At 35.0% G+C, this 23404-nt stretch overlaps 2 protein-coding genes and 1 pseudogene across 2 annotated transcripts; all 3 read right to left on the bottom strand.

The window, feature by feature from the left end:
- Positions 1-1384: 1384 nt before the first annotated feature.
- On the bottom strand, positions 1385-2723 carry LOC120203324. The gene is made up of 4 exons (XM_039203646.1): positions 2527-2723; positions 2320-2386; positions 1865-1939; positions 1385-1555 (listed from the first exon to the last, which is right to left on the bottom strand). The coding sequence occupies exons 1-4, from the start codon at positions 2689-2691 to the stop codon at positions 1497-1499; spliced, it is 366 nt and encodes a 121-aa protein (XP_039059577.1). The 5' UTR covers positions 2692-2723; the 3' UTR covers positions 1385-1496.
- A 2323-nt stretch (positions 2724-5046) lies between these two features.
- On the bottom strand, positions 5047-7693 carry LOC120203315 (probable NADH dehydrogenase [ubiquinone] 1 alpha subcomplex subunit 12). Its single transcript, XM_039203635.1, has 5 exons — positions 7548-7693; positions 7372-7397; positions 5887-5978; positions 5482-5591; positions 5047-5381 (listed from the first exon to the last, which is right to left on the bottom strand). Exons 1-5 carry the CDS (start codon positions 7638-7640, stop codon positions 5223-5225), a joined length of 480 nt encoding a protein of 159 aa, XP_039059566.1. The 5' UTR covers positions 7641-7693; the 3' UTR covers positions 5047-5222.
- Positions 7694-13003: 5310 nt separating this feature from the next.
- Positions 13004-17459, bottom strand: LOC120203335 (annotated as a pseudogene).
- Positions 17460-23404: the final 5945 nt, after the last annotated feature.

Raw genomic sequence — 23404 nt, 5'->3', positions numbered from 1 at the left:
ACACACTTACGCTATAACAAACTAATGGTTGCATGTTTCAACAAGGTGAAACAATAATTTGTCCACACAAATTAACAAAAGAACAAAAACCAGTAACACCAATCCTAAGGCAACATTGCTCTGATAATTATATTATATTTCAATTACAAAAATTATTATAATTGTAAAAATAATTATATATTAGATATTTTTTTATATAAAGAAGGGCGATAGGCATAAGCAGTAGCATAATATTTATTACATTAGTTTATTATAATAAATCTTATTTTTATTAGTATAAAGAAAGAATAGAAAATGTGAGAGGACATATACGACAGTAATTACTTTTGATTAAAAGTAGGCAAAATGTGAAAATGTTATAATGAGCTTGGGCTGATTGATTAATAGATTAACTTTATGTATTAGGGTTAAGATAGTGAAAAAAATGAGTCTGCCCTAGCCGTTCGTCACCATAGTTCTTCTGTCGCTATTCTCTTATCTTCTTCTTTGATCTAATCTACGTTTTCTTCCAAAAGCGCACAGGCACCATACTCGGAGGCGCGCGCCTCATGGTGCCTCTCGTATGCCGCCTCGCCTTGACCTAGGCGGCCAATTTTTTCGGCGTTATACGCACCTTTTAAAACCAAGTGCTGTAAATCGATAAAATTGAATTGGAAGTGTTGCTTTCATAAATAATCTTTGTATGATCTGATCTGGATTAGTTAATGTCGGATATAATTGTATTCCCTTAAATAACGAAAAGTAACTAGAATTATTAATTAAATATACCACGCACGTTTTATACTCCCTCTTGCCTATTAAATTTCTCTACTGATAATTTTTTTTTGTTAATCTTTTTTAAAATTTACTTATTATTATTTAAAATTTGTTATTGATAAAATACCTTCTAAAATTTTTAAAGCTAAGTAGTTTTTTTATATATATTTTATAAAATTTAATTATTTAAAATAATCCTGATCAAAATTTAAAAATTAACTTTTAGTGGGACGGGAGGAATATTTAATTATGCCTAATTCACGTGTATAATGTTCGAAAGAACTTGTGGGTGCAAAATAATTGTACTTCTCTTATCGGTACGTCCGTTTAAAGCTTTTTATATTAAAATTTTGTAATTGCATTTCAGCTTGACATTCTAAATTTCAAATAAATCGAAACCAAATATAATTATGAGCCGAGCCAAATCCAACTTTAAGAGTTAATACTACAATTAATCATAATTTCTAAACTCCCTAAGAGTTAAATAAATAGCTATTTTTCTATTATAAAATAAATAAATAAATAAACACTTAAGCTCAATCAGTAACATCCAACATCTTTTGCTCATTACTGTTAACTGGTAAGAACAATTGGTGCGAAACTACAACTAAAAATATAAATAAAGCCACAAAAAGCCTATCAAAAATCGTTGCCAAGTAGATTCCAACACAACATGGTACAAAACCAAGTCCCCAAAGTATAAATATTAGGTTGATGATGTTGGATTCCTTCATCAAAACTTATTCTACCATAGAATCCACTGAAGCTTCAATGGCAGGCTTAGAACCCTTCTTTTTACCTGTATTTACAATGAGTGAATTAAGTTCTATGAATATTTGTTCGAAAAATAAAACTCAACCCAAAACTAAAATTCACACACATATATTCCATACACTGGTAGTGGAAAAAAAATATTCCACAAGCAGAGTTGAATCGATGTCATATGTCCTATTTAGGGTTTAAGATTATAAGCTTAGGATTTAGATACATTTAAATATGTCGGATGACATTCATATAGACAGAGCATATCCATGTTGGAAACAAATACCCAAAGTCAGGGTAGCATACAAAGAGAGAATGCTGCATTTCAAAGGATAAGCTATCTAACCTTTTCGCTTAAGCTTCAAATTCTTCTTCATGTGGAATTTTGAAGGTGCCTTTTTCGTAGCGTCTTGGGATGTGCCTGTATTTAGCAAACAGATTGAAATTTAAAATGCAAACCAGAGGTGATGGTCATCCATTAAACCGACCTTAAGATTGATTCCTTTTTAAGTGTAAAACCCAATTTCCAGGATCATTTAGCTAGCAATTATTCAAGAACAGCACCAAATTATGTTAAGGATCCATGAAATACTTTTGTGGATCAGAATTTTGAATTGCTTAATTGCATAGCAATTATAAGATACATAAATCAAACATCTTTCAGAATGGCTTTTAAGCTTAAGTAGTTAAATTCAGTTTATCAATCAACGCCTAACTCAAAAGATAATTTAGAAGAATAATGGCAGTTTTGGAACAACAGAACAGTCATGAAATCAAACACTAAAATGAAAAAGAAAATACCTTCAGCAGCCACCATCTCCACATCTTCCATAGTCACCAACCCCTTTTCTATAACTTCTTTTTGATCCTATCATTCATTGCCAAAAATAACCCAGAAGATTATTTCCACATAGAACTCAAAGAATCCATTAAGACAAAGAGCACATTAAACACGGAAGAAAAAAAAAGATTTTTCCATAGTAAGCCATTGAAACACATGAATCATACCCTCCGCCATTTTTTGAGAAGCTTGCGTTTACGCTTGCCGGAGATGGAGAGGGATTGAGATTTGTTCTTAAGCTTCTTAGTTGAAGGGTCGCCATGGGTTGCTCTTTTTCTCTCCGCTCTTTGTGCTCTCTTCTGCTTCTGAACTACGTTGAAACACTTCGCCATTCTTTTCTTTTTCTGTCTACCGAAACCCTAAAACTAGTTTGTTTTTCCTACTCCATTTTTAAAAGACTTTTAATCTTTTATTTTAGGGAAAACTACATAAATAGTCACCAAACTTTTAGATATATTGTACTTTGGTCACATACTTTTAAAATTTGCAATACATCCATGAACTTTTAATTCGTTTTCAGTAAGGTCCCTGATGTTACCTCCCGTAAACTCCTCTTCTTTAGGTTGTAGGAAGCTTTTCATGGATTAACAAGTTAGCTGTTCTGAAATTTTCTTTTCTTTTTTCCTCTCTAGTGTTTCACATGTTACAAGAGAAGGAAGGTTACATACAATATAATGTTTCTCGCCAGCTGGTTTATGGTATGATGGTCTATGTCCGTCAAGCAATTGTAGCTGATGCTTCTACTGCCTTATCAAGGGCAATTTGTATTATAAAGAGTATGGTGTTGTCCGTAAACAATTTGGTTCACAGAATGGTGGTCCAGAAACCCAGATACCATTGTATTTTGGATCTTATACTCATATACATGTTTCCAAGTATGGGTCCTTTTATACAACTACCTTTTATGATCACTTCTAGTAACTTTTTATATTCACGAGTTTGTGGTACACATCTGCTGAATATTCAGAATTAATTTTTAATTGTACTGAAGGCTGATGCACATCTAATGCCCTCACCTTCATTTATTTCATTTCAAGTGATTGATTACAAAACACTGTAAAATAAACTCTTTTCTTTGCTTGATTCTGTGTATGCTTTCAAATTTGTTATTGAGTGATGGAATTACAATATACAGATGTGACTCAAAGATTACAAACCAATAATTTTTCCACATTACCCGAGGTTCATGCATGCATTGCGGGGTTAAAGTCTATTACTATACACGGATGTGACCCAAAGGTTGCAAGTCAATGTTTTCTCCACATTACCTGAGGTTCATGCATGTATTGTGGGGTTGAAGTCTATTAATACTTCTGTAACTACAATGGAGAAGGAGAAGGAGAAGATTTAACGGAATGTAACATGTCACGTCAGATAAAACTAACGTGAGGTAATGCCAGAGACCTTATTGAAAATGAACTAAAAGTTTAATGAATGTATTGCATGTTTTAAAAGTTTGGTGACCAAAATGCAAGATATCTAAACGTTTAGTGACTATTTGTGCAATTTACCCTTTATTTTAACATAAATCATAATTCTCATCTCTCAACTTTGGATAAGGTTCTGTTTTGGTTATTTAATATTAAAAGTTTTCAATTTCATTACTAAAATATTTTAATTGATCCTATTTTAATTATTGTGCCATTAATTATTTAACAGCATTAGGAAATGCCATAATTTTTAAAATTTAAAAAAATCCCTCAAAATTTTCTTTTCATTTGTGAAAATATTTATGAGGTCTTTCACAAGAGTTTTAACCTATTATTTTTTAGTTCTTTTGATTTTTTTCACATTAGAGCATTTTTTTCAAATTGTAAGTGAAAGAGTGGAGGAGGAGACGAGAAATATATATACTGGTTTCGTACTAAATAAATGGAGGAGATTATAGATTAGAGTTATTTTCCCCCAGATTTAATATTGAATTTAACAAATTACATAGACACTTTAAGAAATTTAAACAAATAGAATGACAGATGACGATGAGATGAGTTTTTTTGCTCCTGCAGTTGACAAAAAATATGTTGGAAAATGATTGTTTCGACGGTGGCATGATATAAGGATGAAACTCTAAAAGAGTTTTTTATTGGAAAGCTGATAAAATAAAGAATAAAAAGTCAGATGAACAACATGTAACATTCACGTCGATATATAACATGCCTCATCACGCTATTGTTTTACATTTAACGTTCGAGTGATTAAGATATAAGTAATTTGAAATTTGAAATTTTAATGAAATTGAAAATTTTAAAGTTAGATAACTAATGTATAAACATGATAAAAGTTGAGGGATGGAACAGCGTAACTTACCCTTATGTCAAAGTGATTGTTACTTTTATTTTACGCCCACTCCAAATTTAGGAAATTTCTTGGTTTGGGCTCATGGGCCCAACCTTTATAAATAAATTAATATTTAAGGGGAAAACATAAAAGATAAAATAAAAGGTTAAGATAAAAATATATTAAAAAAATGAGAGTAACTAAAAATGTAATTTAAAAACCTATTTTTTTGTTAAAAATAAATAAATAATACAAATTTCCAAGTTTTTGCTTTGCAGCTTTTACTGGTTCTAATCAACTTTATAATTTTCCGGTTTAACTTGTATGGTTGAACCGATCATTCCGGTCTGATATTTTTCAATCGTACCCTCCTCGCTCTAGAACATAAACTAAAACATCAATTCAGATTAGAAATCAACAATATCAGATGATCTGAAATTTATTGACAACATCCAAATATCAGTTGATAGCTTGCAGTTTCTTGCCTGCACAAGAGCTATTCTTTAAGACGAATATAATATATTATTCATCAAAAACAAAGTCAAGCATCCCAGAACTCGCAAACTCAAGAGATTGGTTTCTCAGACTACTCTGTCTTGGTTGGTTGCCATGACTGGTAACTTGTCCAGTCTCTCTGGCCCGGATTAAGCGCATGCCCTTTTGAATGGTAGACAAACTCACTACCTTTGCTAGATAAGTTTTCCTTGTGCTCAGCCCCGTACCTCTTGGGTTTTAGCATCAAAAGCTGCAAATACATATTTGTGTATATATATATATATATATATTAAAAAGGACTACGCACAATCTTACATTGTGTAAGGCAACATAGTGAAAACGGGACTTGCCTCATCACCGGTGTGATCAGTTATGCAGTGAAGCCAGCCATGCCATTCCGGTGGTACCTGAGAAGCGTCATAACGATCCTTTTTCGCATATTCAACCCACCTGTGTCTTCCTACAAATGCCATGAATGGTATGCATAGGTAATAAACATAAATCAGAGACACTTCCATCTTCAAATTACACTCATAGGGGAAGTGTTTATTGTTGCACATAATTGATTGTTATAAGTAAATACATCCATATGCATGCATGTAAAACAAGGAAATACCAATAATCTTAATAATACAGCCGAAGGGAAAATCTTGTGCATTTTAAGTACTTAAATGCTCGAGTATGCAGACTTCAAATCATCCAATTTTCCTTCTGGCAGTTTCAACATGTACGTATAAAAAGAGAGGAAATCTAACCAATTTGTGTATCTCCAAGCTTCTCATAGTACTTATTGCCGAATTTATCAATACCCACAAGTGTTGCTCCTATGCCATGGATTTTGGTTTGCCTGGATCAATCAGTCAAATTACTATCACAGACAAAATAGATAATAATGATGAGTATATCCAAACTTAAATTCAGACTCATGCATTATTTAGTTGTAAGAAAAAGTGATACAGAACTCTAAAATTTGAGCTGGAAGAATAAGGCAAAAAAGAAAAATCCTTTATTGTAAACACAGTATATAGAAAAAAATGGTAAAAATAGGAAAAGTGAAAAAAATGCAACAAATCTATAGGAAAGATGCATGCCAAGACTATATGAGAAAACAAAAGCCCCTATCTAGCTTGTCCTCATAATTACAAATGACACAGTTCGCAGCAGGCTAACTATCAAATATTAAGAGAACATAATCTTCACAGAAGGCCAAAAATGCATTTAAAAAAAAACAATGGACTGCAAATATTTTCTACACCAGTTTGACAACTTCCTGGAACCGATAGAAGATATCTAGACTAGATAGCCTTCCCTTACAATTATACACTATTCATCTTCCACCATAAAGGTAAAGAAAGCAATTATCATAAAAATTGCATACAACATTCATGCCCCACTGGTTATAACTCACAAGCAATGCTTATTGAATTTGCCTTGTACAAACAAACATGACATAAGAGACCAGAAAATCAAAGAGATTAATTAGAAAACTATTGGCTTTGTCAGGAAAATGCCATGCAGATTTAAGGGCAGACCCTTGAATTCAAGTTAGGCAATGGGTGTTTTGTGCAGGCAAACTATCCTAGTTAAAAGGCAGCAGAATCCGTGGCAATTTTCTTTAATGCCATTCAAAAAATCACTAAAACTGCAGATACCACTCGTTTCCTAACTTGAATTCAAGTCAATGCTCAAAACTTCCACACAGCCAATAAAAATAAAAAAAAGGGGGAAAATTGTTTCCTCCTGTCAATGGATTAGACCCAAGGGAGCTAGGGTTTAAATCTTAAGATTTCTAAACACTTAAGATCTCAAAATTATTCACATTTTTTATCTGTGAATCAGTTTCTAATTACACAATCTTTTCCCCCTTTATCCATGCCCAGCAGGCACTGAATGTCTTTGGAAGTTGTAGATTTTAGAATCATTAAATCAGAAACATCTCATTGAAGCTGGATAATATTTCCAGATCCATTCTCTCCCCCTCCCCACCCCCCAAAAAACAAGCGGATTTACAGTCATGTTTTGCTAAAGTTTCATGTTTTCTATGCATTCAAATCTCGAGAAAACAAAACAAAAGAAATGGAATGCCGAATTCAAATCATATTCTGGTAGCATACAACATGTTCTATTTAGAGATTTTCTAAAATTTCAATTTCAACAACCTCCTAATTCCCCCTTTTTTCCAAATGAAACGAGTTTTTAATTATAATGTCCCAAGTAAAAAAAAAGAGAATCTGACGTACAGAAGGTTTCCATCGAAGAAGCATTTCTGGAGGAAAAACAAGGAATAATCAGTAAAATAATGAATCACAGATAGAAAAATAATGTAAAAAGGGGGTAATTCACACTTTGAATCGAATAATTAAGAGAAGTTTGAAGAAATCGAAATGGAAAGAAGGGAAGAGAGTGGGATTACGAACGTGAAGCCTTCATCCTTGAGGTCCCTCAAGAAAGTACGGAGACCTCTCTCACGGATCGCCTGCAAAGCGCTCTTCACCACCGCCGTCGCCATCTCCTCTCCTTTATCGTCTCTTTAACAATAACTTTTTTCCTTCAATTTTTGAGGACTTAGGTTTATAGGATTTTTTCCTTTTCTAGACATATCAGTATATTTAAGATAAAATATGTAATCACTCCCTGTACATTAATATTGTTTGAGATTTAGTCCCACACTTAAAGTAAATAAAAATTTAAGGGTAAACTACACAGATACTATCGAACTTTAGATGTTGTATTGTTTATACCATTAAATTTTCAATTTTTTCAATTATAACATTGAACTTTGATTTCCTTTTCAATTATACCACTGCATCATCAAATCGTTAATAGTCAGATCAAAACGACGTCGTTTTGTTGAGGTGTCTATGTCAATAACGTTATCCACAATAACAGTTGACAAATACGTCATCGTGTCATTAATGATTTAACGATTCACTAGTACAATTAAAACGAAAATCAAAGTTCAATATTATAATTGACAAAATCAAAAGTTCAATGGTATAAATGATTCGATGTCTAAAAATTTGGTGGTACCTAACATAGTTTACAAAATTTAATTTCCTTTACTTTTTAATTCGAAAAAACCTATTTCTCATTGTTAAGCTACTCTCATATGACGTAGCATATGATTGAATTTGACAAAAGAATAAATATATTAAAAATGGTCAGTTTTATAAAAAAAAATATTCAGAATATTAATAATTGAATAAAAACTTTTAAATAAAGAAAATATAAAACATTTAACTTTTAATTTATAATGTATAGATTAAAGTCTTAAATTCTACTTGCTTAATATGTTGGCCGCATATTTATTATTTATCGTCATGATTCGTTTTTTAAAAATAAATAAATTATTTATCTACAGTAATTCTATAACAACAACAACAACAACAAAACCCAATTCCCATATGTATGGGGTAAGGGGGAGGTAGGGTAGTAGGCTACCCCCAACGCCAGGTTGAGAGTAACTTCCGTGGAAGGCCTCCGGCAGTCAGAAAATTAAAAATTTAGATAAAATGCAATGCATGTATAAATAAATACATAAATACATAGCTAAAACAGTATTCATATGCAGTCATTAAAATCATATGTGCGTCTGTAACGGGAATTAATCCCTGCATAATTATCCCTGCGAAAGAATCTCTGCATATAGACATAAACATAAGATAAGATCCGGCTAAATTTAAAATAGGAAACATGAAGAGAATGATACACAGAAGTAAACGTTAGCAAGCCCAGTTCTAAACCTTCATAAATACCAATAACAGAAACGTATAAAAAGTATAAGTCATGGAAAATACTACAAAGACATTAAAAGAAGACAGAAGTGATACACCCTATAGATGTGACCCACACTACTCGACTACCCTAGTCTTTAGCCTCCATATTTTCCTATCAGAGGTCATGTCTTCGGTAAGGGCTAAATCCCTCAAATCAGATCTCAAGCAGTCTTCCCACTTTCGCCTTGGTCGTCCTTTCCTTCTGGCACCGTCGACTGTAATCGACTCTACCCTTCTTACCGCATCCGACGGTAGTCGCCTAAGGACATGCCCAAACCACCGTAGTCTTCCCTCCCTCAATTTTTCGGAAACAGACACCACCCCCAAGGACATCCTAATAGCAGAGTTTGTCGTCATATCCCTCAGAGTCTTACCACATGTCCATCGAAGCATTCTCATTTCTGCGGCCTCAATCCTCCTTACGTGATCCTTCTTGGTTGCCCAACATTCTGATCCATACAACAGCGCTGGTCTTATTGCCATTCTATAAAATTTTCCCTTAAGTTTTAGAGGGACCTTCTTGTCACACAGAACTCCAGTAGCGGCCCTCCACTTTAACCATCCCGCCTTTATACGGTGTGTAACGTCATCATCTACACCCCCATCTTTATGTATCATAGACCATAGGTACTTGAAACAATCCTTTGAGGGGAGAACGTGTCCTTCTATGCATACTTCTACATCTTCATCGTTTTGGTTCCCATTGAAGTTTGAACATAAATACTCTGTCTTTTCAATATTGATCCTTAAACCTTTTTCTTCCAAAGCAATCTTCCAGGTAGCCAGTCTGCTATTCAACTCAGATTTTGTTTCAGCAACTAAGACAATGTCGTCAGCGAAAAGCATACACCATGGTACACCGTCTGGTGTCGTGCAATAGATGTCGTCCATGATTAAGGCGAAGATGTAAGGGCTAAGAGCCGACCCCTGGTGGAGTCCGATTTCCACCGGGAATGCCTCGGTGTCGCCAACTGTAGTCCTGACGTAAGTAGTAGATCTACAGTACATATCACGAATCGCCCGGATATAAGCAGTTGGGATCCGTCTCGTTTCCAAAGTCTTCCAGATCGTATCGCGGGGGACACTATCATAAGCCTTCTCAAGGTCAATGAACGCCATGTGAAGATCTCTAGACTTTTCCCTATATTTCTCCATAAGCCGTCGAAGTAGATGAATCGCCTCCGTGGTAGACCTGCCTGGCATAAAGCCAAATTGGTTTTCCGAAACCCTAGTAACTTGTCTCAACCTAGCCTCTATCACCCTTTCCCATAGCTTCATGGTATGGCTGAGGAGTTTAATACCTCTGTAGTTACCACAACGTTGGGGATCTCCTTTATTTTTATAGATTGGTATCACCGTAGACTCTCTCCACTCATCTGGCATCTTGGCAGTCTCTAGAATAATATTAAAGATGTTGGTCAACCACTTAACTCCCTCTTCTCCTAGGGCCAACCATACAGTGATAGGAATTTGATCAGGACCGACAGATTTGTCCCTTCCCATCTTTCTAAGAGCCATTTTGACTTCCTCAAACCCAATCCTACTTGTAGGGCAGTCATTGGCCGTAGTATGATAGTCGGCTAACCCATCAACGATACTATCTCTACATGGAGAGGCACCGTCATTAAATAAGTTAAAGAAGTAACTACCCCAAACCCTCTTAATATCGTGATCTTTCGCTAAAAGAACACCATTGTTGTCCTTAATAAACCTAATGTTACCTAGATCCTTTTTCCTAATCTCCCTAGATTTTGCAAGTCTGAAGATGCCATTTTGTCCTTCCTTGGTGTCTAATCTCTTGTACATTTCCTCGTATGCCTTATCCTTTGCTTTAGCTACCGTTTTCTTGGCTTCCCGCTTTGCCTCCTGGTATCTTTGTTTAGCTCTCGACCTTTCTTCGTCGTCATTGCATTGTAGAAACTCCTTGAAGCAAGTTTGTTTTGTCTTCACCTTAGTTTGGACTTCGTCGTTCCACCACCACGATTCTTTATGTTCCTTGGCCTTCCCCGTCGACAACCCAAGGGTATTTTTGCCAACATCTCTGATGGAATTTGCCATATTTTTCCATAACATATCTGCATTTTTTGAGTTTGTAGTTTCAAAACTTGTATTAGACAAAACCTTACTCCTAAAGTCATCAGTTGTCGCTCCATGTAAGTTCTTCCAGAGGATCCTAGGTTTACCAAGTTTAGCCCTCCTATGAGTGCTCCGCCCGTGGGGTACGCGATACACCAAAACCAACAATTTGTGTTGTGATGCACATGCCTCTTCAGGGAACACCTTACAGTCAATGCAAGCCCATCGTTCCTGATTTCTAATCAAGATGTAGTCGATTTGGGTACAATGTCCCCCGCTATGAAACGTAATCAAGTTCGCATCTCTCTTATTAAAGAAGGAGTTAGTGATCACCAAATCGTGAGCAGTAGCAAAATCAAGCAACGTACGCCCCCCATCGTTCCTGCTACCATAACCGAAACCCCCATGAACACCGTCATACCCGTCGGTTGCACTTCCTATATGGCCATTGAAGTCTCCCCCTATGAAAACTCTTTGGTCCTCCGGAATGCTCCTAAGTATATCATCTAACTGATCCCAGAAGCAACGTTTCTCCCCCTCCCCTAGGCCAACGTGTGGGGCGTACACTGAAAGGACATTCACTACTTCCTCTTCTATAATAACCTTAATCATCATGATCCTATCCCGGTATCTGCAAACTTCAACTACATTTTCCTTGTGCCTAGAGGATGCCAAGATACCCACCCCATTTCTAGCGTTATCTACGCCTGAATACCACAACTTGTACCCATTACACTCTCTTGCGCGAGACCCTTTCCACCTAGTCTCCTGAATACATGCAAAATCTATTTTTCTATTATTAAGTACGCCGGTCAGCTCCAGCAGCCTAGCATTTAATGTGCCTACATTCAGCGAGCAAACTCTTAATCTAGTCTCCTTGTCACCACTCTGTCGAGCCCTCCCCCTATACGCCCCATGGGATCTAAAAGAATGACATGACCTCAAGTAATCATCTGTAACCGAAGCTATGAGGAACTATGAAAAAAGAATCCAAATAAGACAAAAGATGCACTAATAAAACGCTAGAGAATTGAGGAGTACTAAAAATCCTAGTTGGTTACTTAATAGGATTTTAAGAAAAAATAATATTATCTTATTTAACTATAGGCCAATATCTAGAAACTATAATTTAAAATGTTTAATAAATATCCGAGCTAAGCAAAAAATGATTAAAATTGTAACACTAGATATAAGAGTAATGAAATCCTACTCAACTAATTGAAAAACATCAAACCCAAAGCTGGTAAAAAAAAGATCAGTATAAAAACAAGAGAAAAAACAGCAAGAAGCTAAGTCAAAGAAAGCAGATCCAACAACAACAAGATTAAGAAATATTAAGTGATTGTGTCAAGTTTACCGATCCTTCTTGAATTGAAAAAAGTGAATCTTTAAGTTAAAGGATCAAACTTTACACAAAACAGAATGGAAAAAAGTGAAAAAAGGCCCTCTTTTTTCAAAAGCACTATAACGCACACAAAAGTTAATGTTTTTCAATGAATTTGAGCTATCTCTTTTCCTTTGCTTTCTGCTCAGTAACAGAGCAACTCTGCAACAGAACAGTCAAAAAAAGAACCAGAGAAGAAAAAGTAATCCTACTCTCCTAGAAACCAGATTCGAACCTAGATAAACCGAAATCTATACACAACTCGAACTGGATACTTTGTAGCTATTTGAAATAATGAGGAGAACTGTGAAGAAAGAGAAACAAACGGATAAGGGTACTACAGCAGCTGAACCCAAAAATCCAAAAATCACAAATAAATTCGCAGCTTATAAGTTATTACTGCAAAGGATTCAATCATAAATCAATAACACGAACCCAAAAACCTAAATCGAAGCGCTACAATAAAGAATAATATATTCAACGAAAAACAAATGCGGAAACAAAGGAACAAGTAACAACTATGCCTATGGAGTGCAACTTGTATACCTTGATTGCATTACATAATTACAAAATTAGTTTGCAAATGCTGAATCCTTCATCAACTCTTGCATTTCTAACCTCAATCTGATTTTTTTGTTCTTTTTAATCGAAATTTCTCATCTTGCCTTCTGCACTAATTGTTCGAGTTCTGTTTCTTTTAAAGATTTCTACAAATAAGGGAAATATCAGACACACCTTGTGATGTAACCGGCAGCTCTCTTATGCGAGATAAAAGAATGGAGACTTGTTCCATAGCCATATCCAACCTCTCCTTTGATTTGGCGGATTCGGCTACAAGGGTTGATACCTTACTCTGCAACAACTGAATCCGCTCTGCATGATCACTAGAAGAACCTTGTAGAAGCTTTGTGGGTGATGTGTTGATCCTTCTCCAGCGTAAAGGAAGATATCTGTCTGGAATCTGAAAGCAATTTCCCGTGGAGAGAACTCGAAGGGCATGGCGGCAAAGAATTCCGGAGAACTCAAACTGATGGCAGCTGCAACTTATAATGCCTTCTCGAGGAACCCAATACACTTTTCGGCCTCCCTCGTGTTTTGTATGATGTCTTACAAGAAAACCATCATCCATCTGAAATGATGCATAGTGAGCAGCTAAAACAAGTTGGTCTTGAAGCTTCGAGAAAGCAAACGGAGTGAGGATAGAGGCAGCATGAGATTCCATAGGAGCTCCAGTTTTTAGGCAAATATTTTGAAGGTTTTGCTGCATTGTCTGCTGTTCTGCTGCTTGATCTTTAAAATCCACAGCAACAGCAACCTGATTGATAAAGTTATATAAAAAAAAGGGAGCCAATAACACTTTTGATGCATTACAAGCAAAAACAAGTACCACGATCAACAAAAGGAAAATAGGTGTCAAAATAAATGCTGACCCCAAATAGAAGCCAAATTCCAACACCACCATGATGACGGTGCGAGATGACAATTGACAAGATTATCAAATTTAATTTAGCAGAATGAGGTTCAGGTTTATACGTTAATTGGAAGAGATTGTCTTCCAAACCCAACATTAGCCCGGGAAGATTTGACCCCATCAACTCATAAAAGCATGGTTCAATAAACTTGACAGGCTTTGGTACAAAGAAATCTTAATCCTAACCGCTGAATAGGGCATAAGTTCAGATAGAAGGCAAGTTGATCAAACTGCATCTAATCTAGTCTCTATTATCTTAATGTAGACTTTTAATGTTTAATCATGTAGATAAACTGTAACAATAAAGAAAGGACAAATCGGACATAAATTCCAAAAGGTCTTCTTACAAATTTCATTGCTTTTCTACACCTTGAAAATTCTCTACTACAATTTCTTTCTTTGGTTAAAGCCGGGTTCAGCTTAAGGTGATAATGAAGAAGGCTTTAAGTTTACTGGATGGCATTATCCATGTTTCAAAGAGAAATAGTTTTACATGTCAATCAGATTCAGCGTACACAGAGGAGAAGCATTAAAAAGTAAAAACTCCAACTTCCCACCTTGATTAAAGAAGCAATGGCTGGCAACTAGACCAATAAAAGTTTGTACAAGCCTACTTACTACCATAGACATTCTGATCTCCTAAAACAATCAACTTCTTTCCTATACCTCGAGGAACAGCTAAATGAAAACTCTAGATGCACGTGCTTCAGGAATCATGAGTCAAGATTCAATAAAATATCACAATTGGGTTTGAAGGAAATTATAGATAGAGAGCATACTTGTTCCACAAAGTGTGCAAGTCGAGTCTGTGCATTTAAAAACCTTTGAATGAAAGAATTGATTGCCTTCGAGTGGCCAGTTGTAGTCATTCCAGCAAAAAAATGACTTCTCAAGCATGGCAAAGCCCATAGCGAGCGTAATGCAAACAAGTTGGCAATATGTCTGTTAGTATGTAACCCAAAAGAGTTGACCATATCCCTCCAGTCCAATTCAAAATCCTCAATTGACTCTAAATTGTAGAGTCGATAAAACTCAGCCTTCCACTCGTTGTAGCGTTCCCCCAAAACAGCATTAAACCAGGATGGAAATTTTGCCACAATCATCCATATACAGAGTGCATGTTTAGATATAGGCATTTCAATGGATATGGCTTCTTTGAGACACATATTTTGGTCAGTTAATATCGTCTGCGGTGCTTTCCCATTCATGAAACCTAAGAATGCCTTTCACATAAAAGAACAATAGAACGACACCAATTTAGCAAGCCCCTAACAAAAACCATAAGGAAGAAAGGGAAAACAATTGGGGGAGGGGAGCAAGACAAAGAAGGAACAGTAGCAAATTTGAGAGCCACGAGAATATAAGGGTAAAGATCATGTGTGTGTGTGTGTATATTTTGTACAAGAAAATTTTCATTAAAAATAATGTTCCTACACCCCATCCTCCCTTTGTCACTGCAGAAAGTTCCTGCATCCAATCCTGATTTTATGAAAATTGAATGCGTATAAATTAGGCAGGTTCATGCTCAAATTGGCCTAACATTTTGCAGTTGTGATGAAGCATATGAACTCACCAATCCTTGTATACTATAGATTTTTTTCCACTCTCCCAAAAGAGGAAAGTAACCCTCTACAATTACAAGAATGAAAAAAGTCTTCATCTTGTGTAAACCTATCAGCTCTCTGTTAGTCTATCCCATACACTAAATAATTCATTTGAAGGAATTATTGTTTCCCTTCCCTCTTTTCCTGCCTGGCAGAAAACTGGGAACCATAAGCTATGCAATCTGACAGACTGAAGAAAGCTATATAACAATATATTTATTACCTTTAAGGCCCATGAAATGACCTCAAATTTTCTTCTCGTAAAAGCACGCACCCAAAAAAGCAAGGCATGCCATAATTATTCACTCCAACCCATATTCCAAGTGGCATGTCGAATGCCGTCAAACGATGAGTCGTGTCAAACACCATAGCATCACCATAGATATCATATGACCGGACTGATGATGCATATGACCAGGCAATGTTTTCTAACCTGTTGTTTGAATCAAGTGTATACTCAAATTTGAAGTAGGGGTCCTTCTCCTTATTGTTTCGACACATTCTTAACAAATCTATGCTTTCATCTTCTTGATCTGATTTCCTGAATGACTGAAGCAGATTTCTCACATCCTTCTCGGTAAAGGGTAGATATCCTGGCTCCGCACATTTCTCAAGTTCCATCAGCCTCATCATTTGCTGTACTGAGATTCCAGTTTTGAAAAACATAAGGATCCTGTTCTTATCTGCATCTGATATGGTTCGATATGCAGGAAGGAACCGAACTTGATTTGGTTCCAAAAGTTCATGATTGTGGTGGTTCACAAAACCCGTGACTCGCCATTCTGCAGCTCCTAAGTCTGTTACTTTGCTTATCCGCAAGTAAGCTTGGCATCCACATCGTGATGATTTTCTGTTTCTTTGGGGTTTACTATCATTTAAGGTCTTCAGAGGTGTATTTCCTGCACGGTGACAGACAAAATAACGTCTTGTAAGCCCTTTTCCAACCCCATCCTTTCCTTCTGTGCGATGACGACGGATCGAAAAGCCACATCGCTTTGCATATTCACTATAAAATTCATATGCTGCATCATGAGTTGCAAATCTTTGCCCAATATACGGAATGACATCATTAGTGGTTTCCAGAGAAAGTCGGGTTTCTTCAGGTGATTCCTCTGTGCTACTTGTTTCATCTAAAGACAAAGACCGCTGATATGAAGGATCGTCATAAATGACCAACATCTGTCCAGCATCTTCAGACATCATTTTCTTCTGACTAACACAATATACTTCAGCCTAAGATCATGTGTCCAGCACGGAAATGAAAAGATGAAATTTGATAAACCAATGTACTCTGTATATACAATTAAATAAGACATCAAAGTTAACCTAATATAAAGAGCTTGAAATTATTGAAAAATGCCAATTGATATAAAAAGAATCACAATTTAACTTCATTAAAATCCCAAATCAAGTATGAACTCGACCACTTAATAACGAATCTCCGAACGCAAGCACTAACACTTCACATTACAAAAAATATTCACCAGAGACTAGCAGCACTGACCTTATCGAACCAATCCTTCTCATCTAAAGTTCCATCTTCTTGAACAACAAAACCCTCTATTGATGATGACCCATGTACACGATCAATTCATAATCCAAAAAAGATTTAATCAATTCAAACAATGAAAAATATGTGCAAAAGAAAAAACAAATAATGATAAGCAACATTAAACATGATCTTCAATGGACTCAAAATATTCACAAATAATTCCAAGGTAAACCTTAATATGAATATCATAAATTCCAATAAGCTATCAATTAAGAAAAATATCGGAAGCAATAAAATCTGGGTCACTGAATACTAACTTAGAAAATGAAGAAAAACTTACCGATTTGACCAAGAGGTGTGGACTTGCTGGAGTTGAAAGGAAAGCATAAATATATATAATAATACTACAAGTAAAATAGGTAAAGAAGGGTAAGAGAGAGGAGAGGAGAGGAAAGGGAAGATCAAAATGAGAGGAAATGCTGCAGGGGCGAGGCAGAGAGAAAATAGGGGTTTGGCTTAAGGAGGGTCGAGGGGAAAAAATCCAATGAAAAATGTCTGGGAGGATAAATGAGTGAAAGAAACGGCGTCGCTGCCAATTGTTGAAATAAATAAACATTGTAGGTATAATTAATTAAAAAATGTAGTTATTTATTACTAGATTATAAGATGGTTTTCAAATATCTATTTTTAGTTGGTTTTCTTTTTCCCCTATTTTAAAATTCGAGTTGCATTTGACATTTTCATCTCTACATCGTCTCTCATTTTCTGTTATGATTACTATATTTTAAGGTGTCGTTTGGTTCACTCGAATATTTTTGAGGGAATTAGAATCTGTGAAGGAATTGGAATCTAAATCTGTAACATGTTTAGTTGGCAGGAAATTGAATTGGAATCTAATTCCATATTCTATTTAGTTCGCAGACATGTCAGATAAATTTGATTTCAATAATATAAAATGACATAATTGCCCTTTTTGTTTTTTTTTTGCCTAATTTTAGTTTGTTTTATAACTTACATGTAGAAATATATTATAAAAAGTAAAAATTATTAAATTTTCATTTTATTGATTGATTATTCATTTCAATAAAATATAAAAATCATACTAATAAACATCATAAGTTAAAATCATCCCAATTAGGATGGCTATGAGTCGGGTTTTTGGTTCACCCGACCCGAGAACCTCCACCCGAGACCCGACCCGACCAAAATAAAGTTTCACCCGACCCGACCCGAATATATGAATTAGAAACTCGACCTGACCCGACCCGAAATAATAAAAAAATTATTCCTAATATATAAGGTAAATTATATATTTTTTCGGGTCGGGTTGGATATTTTTCACCTTAAACCCGAACCCGACCCAAATATCACACTTAAAAAAACCCGACCCGACTCGACCCAAACCCGATTTTTTAAAAAAAAATCCGACTTGATCTTGAAATTTTAAAAAAAAACCCGACCCGACCCAAATATCAAACTTAAAAAACCCGACATGAACCTGATTTTTTTAAAAAAAATCCGACCCGATTCCAAATATTAAAAAAAATCCGACCCGAATACTAAAAGATTGATGAGGGTAGTATGGTCAAATTTCACATTCCCTCCTCTAAAGGATTTCAATTCCATCATGTTATGGATGGAATTTACTTTCACTCCTTTGATGGAATTGGATTTCAATTCCCCCTTTGAAAACTTGAACCAAACATGGGAAACTGGTGGAATTGGATTCTAATTCCCCTAATTCCAAGGGATTCCAGCGAACTAAACGCCACCTAAGGTCTTTTACCTAAGCTATTAATTGTCTAAAAGTCATTTTGATAGCATTTAGAAGCATTTAGTTGCATTTAGGTCATATAATTTCATGTAGTGGAAAAATCTTAATGCATATTAAATTTATTGATAAAAATGATGTTGTTGAAGGGAAGGGTCTTGTGGTGGTGGTGTTGTGTAGGAAAGAAAAGTAGTCAAGGAGAAAAGTTTCACTATACCATTTTGGAGCAAAGGAGAAAAAATTTTGCTGTGGCAAAACTTTACACCAAAGCTAGGCGCAAAAAAGGACAAAAAAGAAAAAATATCTAGATGCCAGTTGTCCAAGGCTCACGTGAATGCACTACCCTGCTGATATTTTTGGGACTACCTGCCAGTTTTCCTCATATTCACGTGTAGGGTGTGATTCCCTAGGGTATAAAGGGATATGATAAAACAAATTCTACGACAATACCTCTCAGCGTGAACTGCAACACTAGTCTATCAAATACATCATATCCCTTTTAGTCGATGAAACCCTCTCCTTTTCTCTTAGGCAGATTAGAACCTCACCATCCCGGTTTAGCTCCCTTGCTCATGTCGATCTAGCCTAACTCTCTTGGTATTAGGCATCTATACTTAGAAAATGGCTATATCTCGAAAGATTTTACAAGACTTAGCATTTAAAATATAAACAATGAGCAAAACAACATTTAAACATAAAAATACATAAACCATTCATTAACATAAAATAAAAATTTATTCAAAACAAACCCAACGCCAAATAAATTAATTCATGGTGGGGCTAAGTTCATCAATCCTCAACGTTAAGTACAAAACCATATAAAATAAAGAAATGAAAGTACAAGGAGAAGAGAAACTCTCAAATGAGCTACTGTCGTGACTCTTAGAACCACTACCAAGAACCACCTTAGTGAGCTAGCCTCTCTCAAGGTCCTAGCTGCTACCCCTTCGAAGCTAGGCTATGGAGGACACCACGAAAAATGAGGAAAGAATAAGAAAATGGAGGTTTGTGAGTTGTCGCCTCCCTTGCTTAAGTCACTCTCAAAAGTCCTCTAAAATGTATGGTATCCTTATGTATTTATAGTAAGGAATTTTCTAGGGGTTTGAGCCCAAAAATTCCCTTTATACCCAAGGATTCGTGCTATTAATGTGAATATGAGGCAGGTTGGTAGGTGGTCCCAAAAGTGTCGTCAGTGCAGTGTAGTCACGTGAGGCTTGGACAAAATGGTAGCTTGATATTTTTGCTATTTTGTCCTTTTCTACACCTAGAATTTTTGTATAAGAATGATGTAACAGTATTTTCTCTCGATTAGTTTCATCAGTCCTTCGATCTCTAATCTAAAATGCTACATTGAATATTTTCTTCTCGTCAGCTTTCGTTACCTGCATAACACCACAAACATGAGACCTTTCCCTTCAACAACATTAGTTTTTGCAATAAACTTATGTAGTAAAACTTTTCCACCACATGCAACCTTATGACCTAAATGCAATTAAATGCTATGATAATGGCTTTAAAACAAACAACAATCTAAGTAAAAAGGCACAAAATTTAGCCTTTTACGGAGTTATCATTTTTATATCGCTCATTTCAGAGAAGATATTCGTGAGAGATGTGAATTTGGTAGCCAAAAGTCATTTCAGACTGAGCTATAGTGCCCATTACCTACTTTTATCAGATAAATTTTTTCAATAACCCTCGGGAACTCCAGATGCTCCTCTAAATATATGATGGTTGGCTACTTAAGCTTGCATAGAGGAAGTCGAAAAAAGGGTAGTATTTTTCCCATATAACACTACTTACTAGAGAAGAAGGATTTTGTATTAGCCTCTACCATTGTTTTGCTAATAGAGCCACATTAAACTTTTCTCGGTCACAAATCATCTTTAAGTTTACTGAGCTCTTTTCACGAACAATAGTGAATCATGTGCTTATGAACCGATTTTTGTCACCATAATTTAGCCATTATGCCTTCGAGGTCATAACACAAGCTTTCCGGGATGTGAAAGCAGTTCATCGTATACGGTGGGAAGGTTTGAAGAACGAATTTGATGAAAACCTCCTTCTCTCCTTGTGATAGGGTTCTTATACTCTAAGTGTGTATTTGATATGATTTTTCCTTTAAAGTGCTCAAACGTCCTTTTATTTCGATCTACAAAAGTTGGGAGTCTCAAATATTTTTAGGGTTTAAGGAGTTCAAAGCCTCAAGGATACCTCAAACGTCCATCCGATTTGCTTCAATGATGTTTGTGTTGAAGAACAAACATGATTTGCCGAAATTTATTCTCTGACCTGAGTTGTGCCCATATAATCGTAGCAATTCTTTCATGTTGTCTGCCACCTTTTTCGTGGCTTAATTAAAGATTAAACGGTCATTTACAAATAAAAAATGAGTAATGGAAGGGGTGCATATGTTTACTCGTACTTTTTTAAGGCTCTATATTATCAAAACTTGTCATAAGAGTGCCGAAAAACCTTCACTGCAGATGAGAAAAAGGTGAGGACTAAAAGGGTCCCCTGAACATAAGCCTCTTTGCGGATTGAAACGTTCACCTTCAATGCCATTTATGATTATTGAGCAAGAAACTGCAGATACACACCGCTTTATTAAGTCGATTCAGTCTCTTGAAAATCCCATCTTATCCATGATTTTTCACAAAAAAATAGATGAACAATTTATTAAATATGAAATGTAATAAAATTTATGTTGTAAAAAGTATACGATAGAGATGATTGATTTATTTAATTTAAAATAGAATGAAAATTTGTAACAAGTCAGTTTGACATTGTTGAGATTGACAAATCAAAGGAGAATGGATTGTTGAGATTAGTCTAAGATCTTCGGTAACTTGGTATCAATTTAGTTCTAATTAAATAATTTAATCTTTAATATTTTTTTTATCAATTTAATTTTCATATTTAAAAGTTTATATGTTATATCCTGATGTATAGAATTTATATGTGTTATTATGATATATGGAATGTTAGGTAATTGATGTGTGTATAATTATAGAATTGTAAATTATTCAATCTTGAATTGTAATAATTTAATATGTTTTTATGCAGTTTATGCTTTTAATATAACCAAAATTTAAATATTAATTTTGACGACTTAATACATAAACCATATGCTGAGATTCTGCCCGAGAACTTTGCTGATATGGGCAGAACTGATTGATACCCAGAATTTGGATAAATTTCTGAGTAACAATATCAAGGAGTGGATCATCGAGAATCTGGAAACAACCCACTCCCCTTCACCATTAATAGAAAGCTCGCCATCTTTCTTCAGGTTTGTAATTTGGTACATTTGGAAAAGAAGAAATCAGGTGATCTTCGACCCAGAAATGATCGAAAGAGAATCTATTATTCAACAAGCTATAAGGTTGTCTCAAGATATACATAACCCAAGAGTTAACAAATCTGGAAGCACACAAAGCAGGAACGACATCCGATACAAATGGCAGAAGCCTAATAGAAATTACTGTAAAATAAATACAGACAGAACCAAGAATCAGAGCACTGGAGAAGTTATGCGCGGGGTAGTTGCAAGAGATCACAATGGAAATTAGCAATGGGGTTTTGGTAGAAGAATAGGGACTTGCTCCATCTTGGAAGCAGAACATTGGGGCATTCACGAGGGTTTAAATATGGCTTGGATTAGGGGAGAAAGAAAAGTGGTTTTGGAGTTCGATAACAAAGAAGCTATCAATCTTATCAAAAACAAATCGGTTGAGCACATAAAACTTACCATATTGCAGCACATAGAGAAACTTTTAAAGGAAAATTGGGAAGTCGAGTTGAAGCACATAACTAGAGAGGCCAACCGCGTCGCAAACTTCATCGCCAAGCAGATATGGAAGTATCAGGAAGACACAATTTTTCTGGAAAACTCACCCAAATAAGTTGAGGAGTTGTTAATTGCTGATAGAACGGGCAGCTAGGTGACCCTTTTTACCTGTTTCAACCAAAAAATCAATGAAATAACCATTAAGAAAATTGATTAAATGATTTAAGCTAAAATTAACAACGAACTATTAAAATAAAAACAAATTTTAATATTAAATATGATTTTATAAAAAATGGTAAATTATAAGTTCGATACATAAATTATCAGTTTTGATTCGTTTTAGCATCTAAACTTTTAATTTTTTCAAAATCATGCCTAAAGTTTATTTTTTGTTTCATTTTAGTATCCCATTCAAATTTTAATATTAACTTTTGAAAAAATTGAAAGTTTAGGTAATAAAACGGATCAAAATTGATATTTTAGGTACTAAACACACTAAATTTTTAACGGCGGGTACTAAAATAAAATAAAAATTAAACCTTAGGTATGATTTTGAAAAAATTAAAAATTTAAATACTAAAACAGACTAAAATTAATAGTTTAGGTACTAATTACGTAATTTATCTAAACAATAAATGAATGAGTAAAACAAGATATGAAAATAGTTTAAATAATAGATAGGTTACAGACAAAAGGTCTTGACCCAACTTTAAAATTTGATAAAATATGGAAAAGAAACGGCCCATCAAAGTCTACGTGGATTATACTGATTGGTGGAGATGACAGCGTTTGTGTCAAATAAATGAGGAAAAAATAGGAAATAAAAAAAAAAAAAAAGTTTGCAAACGATATGGATAATTGATAAATCCATAAATAAACCAATTAAACAAGCAGAAACAGTCTTAAATT

This window comes from Hibiscus syriacus, unplaced genomic scaffold, assembly GCF_006381635.1.
Source record: "Hibiscus syriacus cultivar Baekdansim isolate YM2019G1 unplaced genomic scaffold, ASM638163v2 tig00000340_pilon, whole genome shotgun sequence".
Lineage (NCBI taxonomy): Eukaryota > Viridiplantae > Streptophyta > Magnoliopsida > Malvales > Malvaceae > Hibiscus > Hibiscus syriacus.
Note: the sequence above shows the minus strand (reverse complement) of the source record. Positions and strands in the feature narration are given on the sequence as shown.

Excerpts from the sequence above, each read along its gene's own strand:
- LOC120203324 (XM_039203646.1), bottom strand. The coding sequence starts at position 2,691 with ATGGCGAAGTGTTTCAACGTAGTTCAGAAGCAGAAGAGAGCACAAAGA. Across the intron at positions 1,940-2,319 it reads GGAGATGGTGGCTGCTGAAG|GCACATCCCAAGACGCTACG; the intron begins GTATTTTCTTTT and ends TGCTAAATACAG. Across the intron at positions 1,556-1,864 it reads TTTGAAGCTTAAGCGAAAAG|GTAAAAAGAAGGGTTCTAAG; the intron begins GTTAGATAGCTT and ends TTGTAAATACAG.
- LOC120203315 (XM_039203635.1), bottom strand. The coding sequence starts at position 7,640 with ATGGCGACGGCGGTGGTGAAGAGCGCTTTGCAGGCGATCCGTGAGAGA. Across the intron at positions 7,398-7,547 it reads TCAAGGATGAAGGCTTCACG|AAATGCTTCTTCGATGGAAA; the intron begins TTCGTAATCCCA and ends TTTTTCCTCCAG. Across the intron at positions 5,592-5,886 it reads GCTTGGAGATACACAAATTG|GAAGACACAGGTGGGTTGAA; the intron begins GTTAGATTTCCT and ends TGGCATTTGTAG.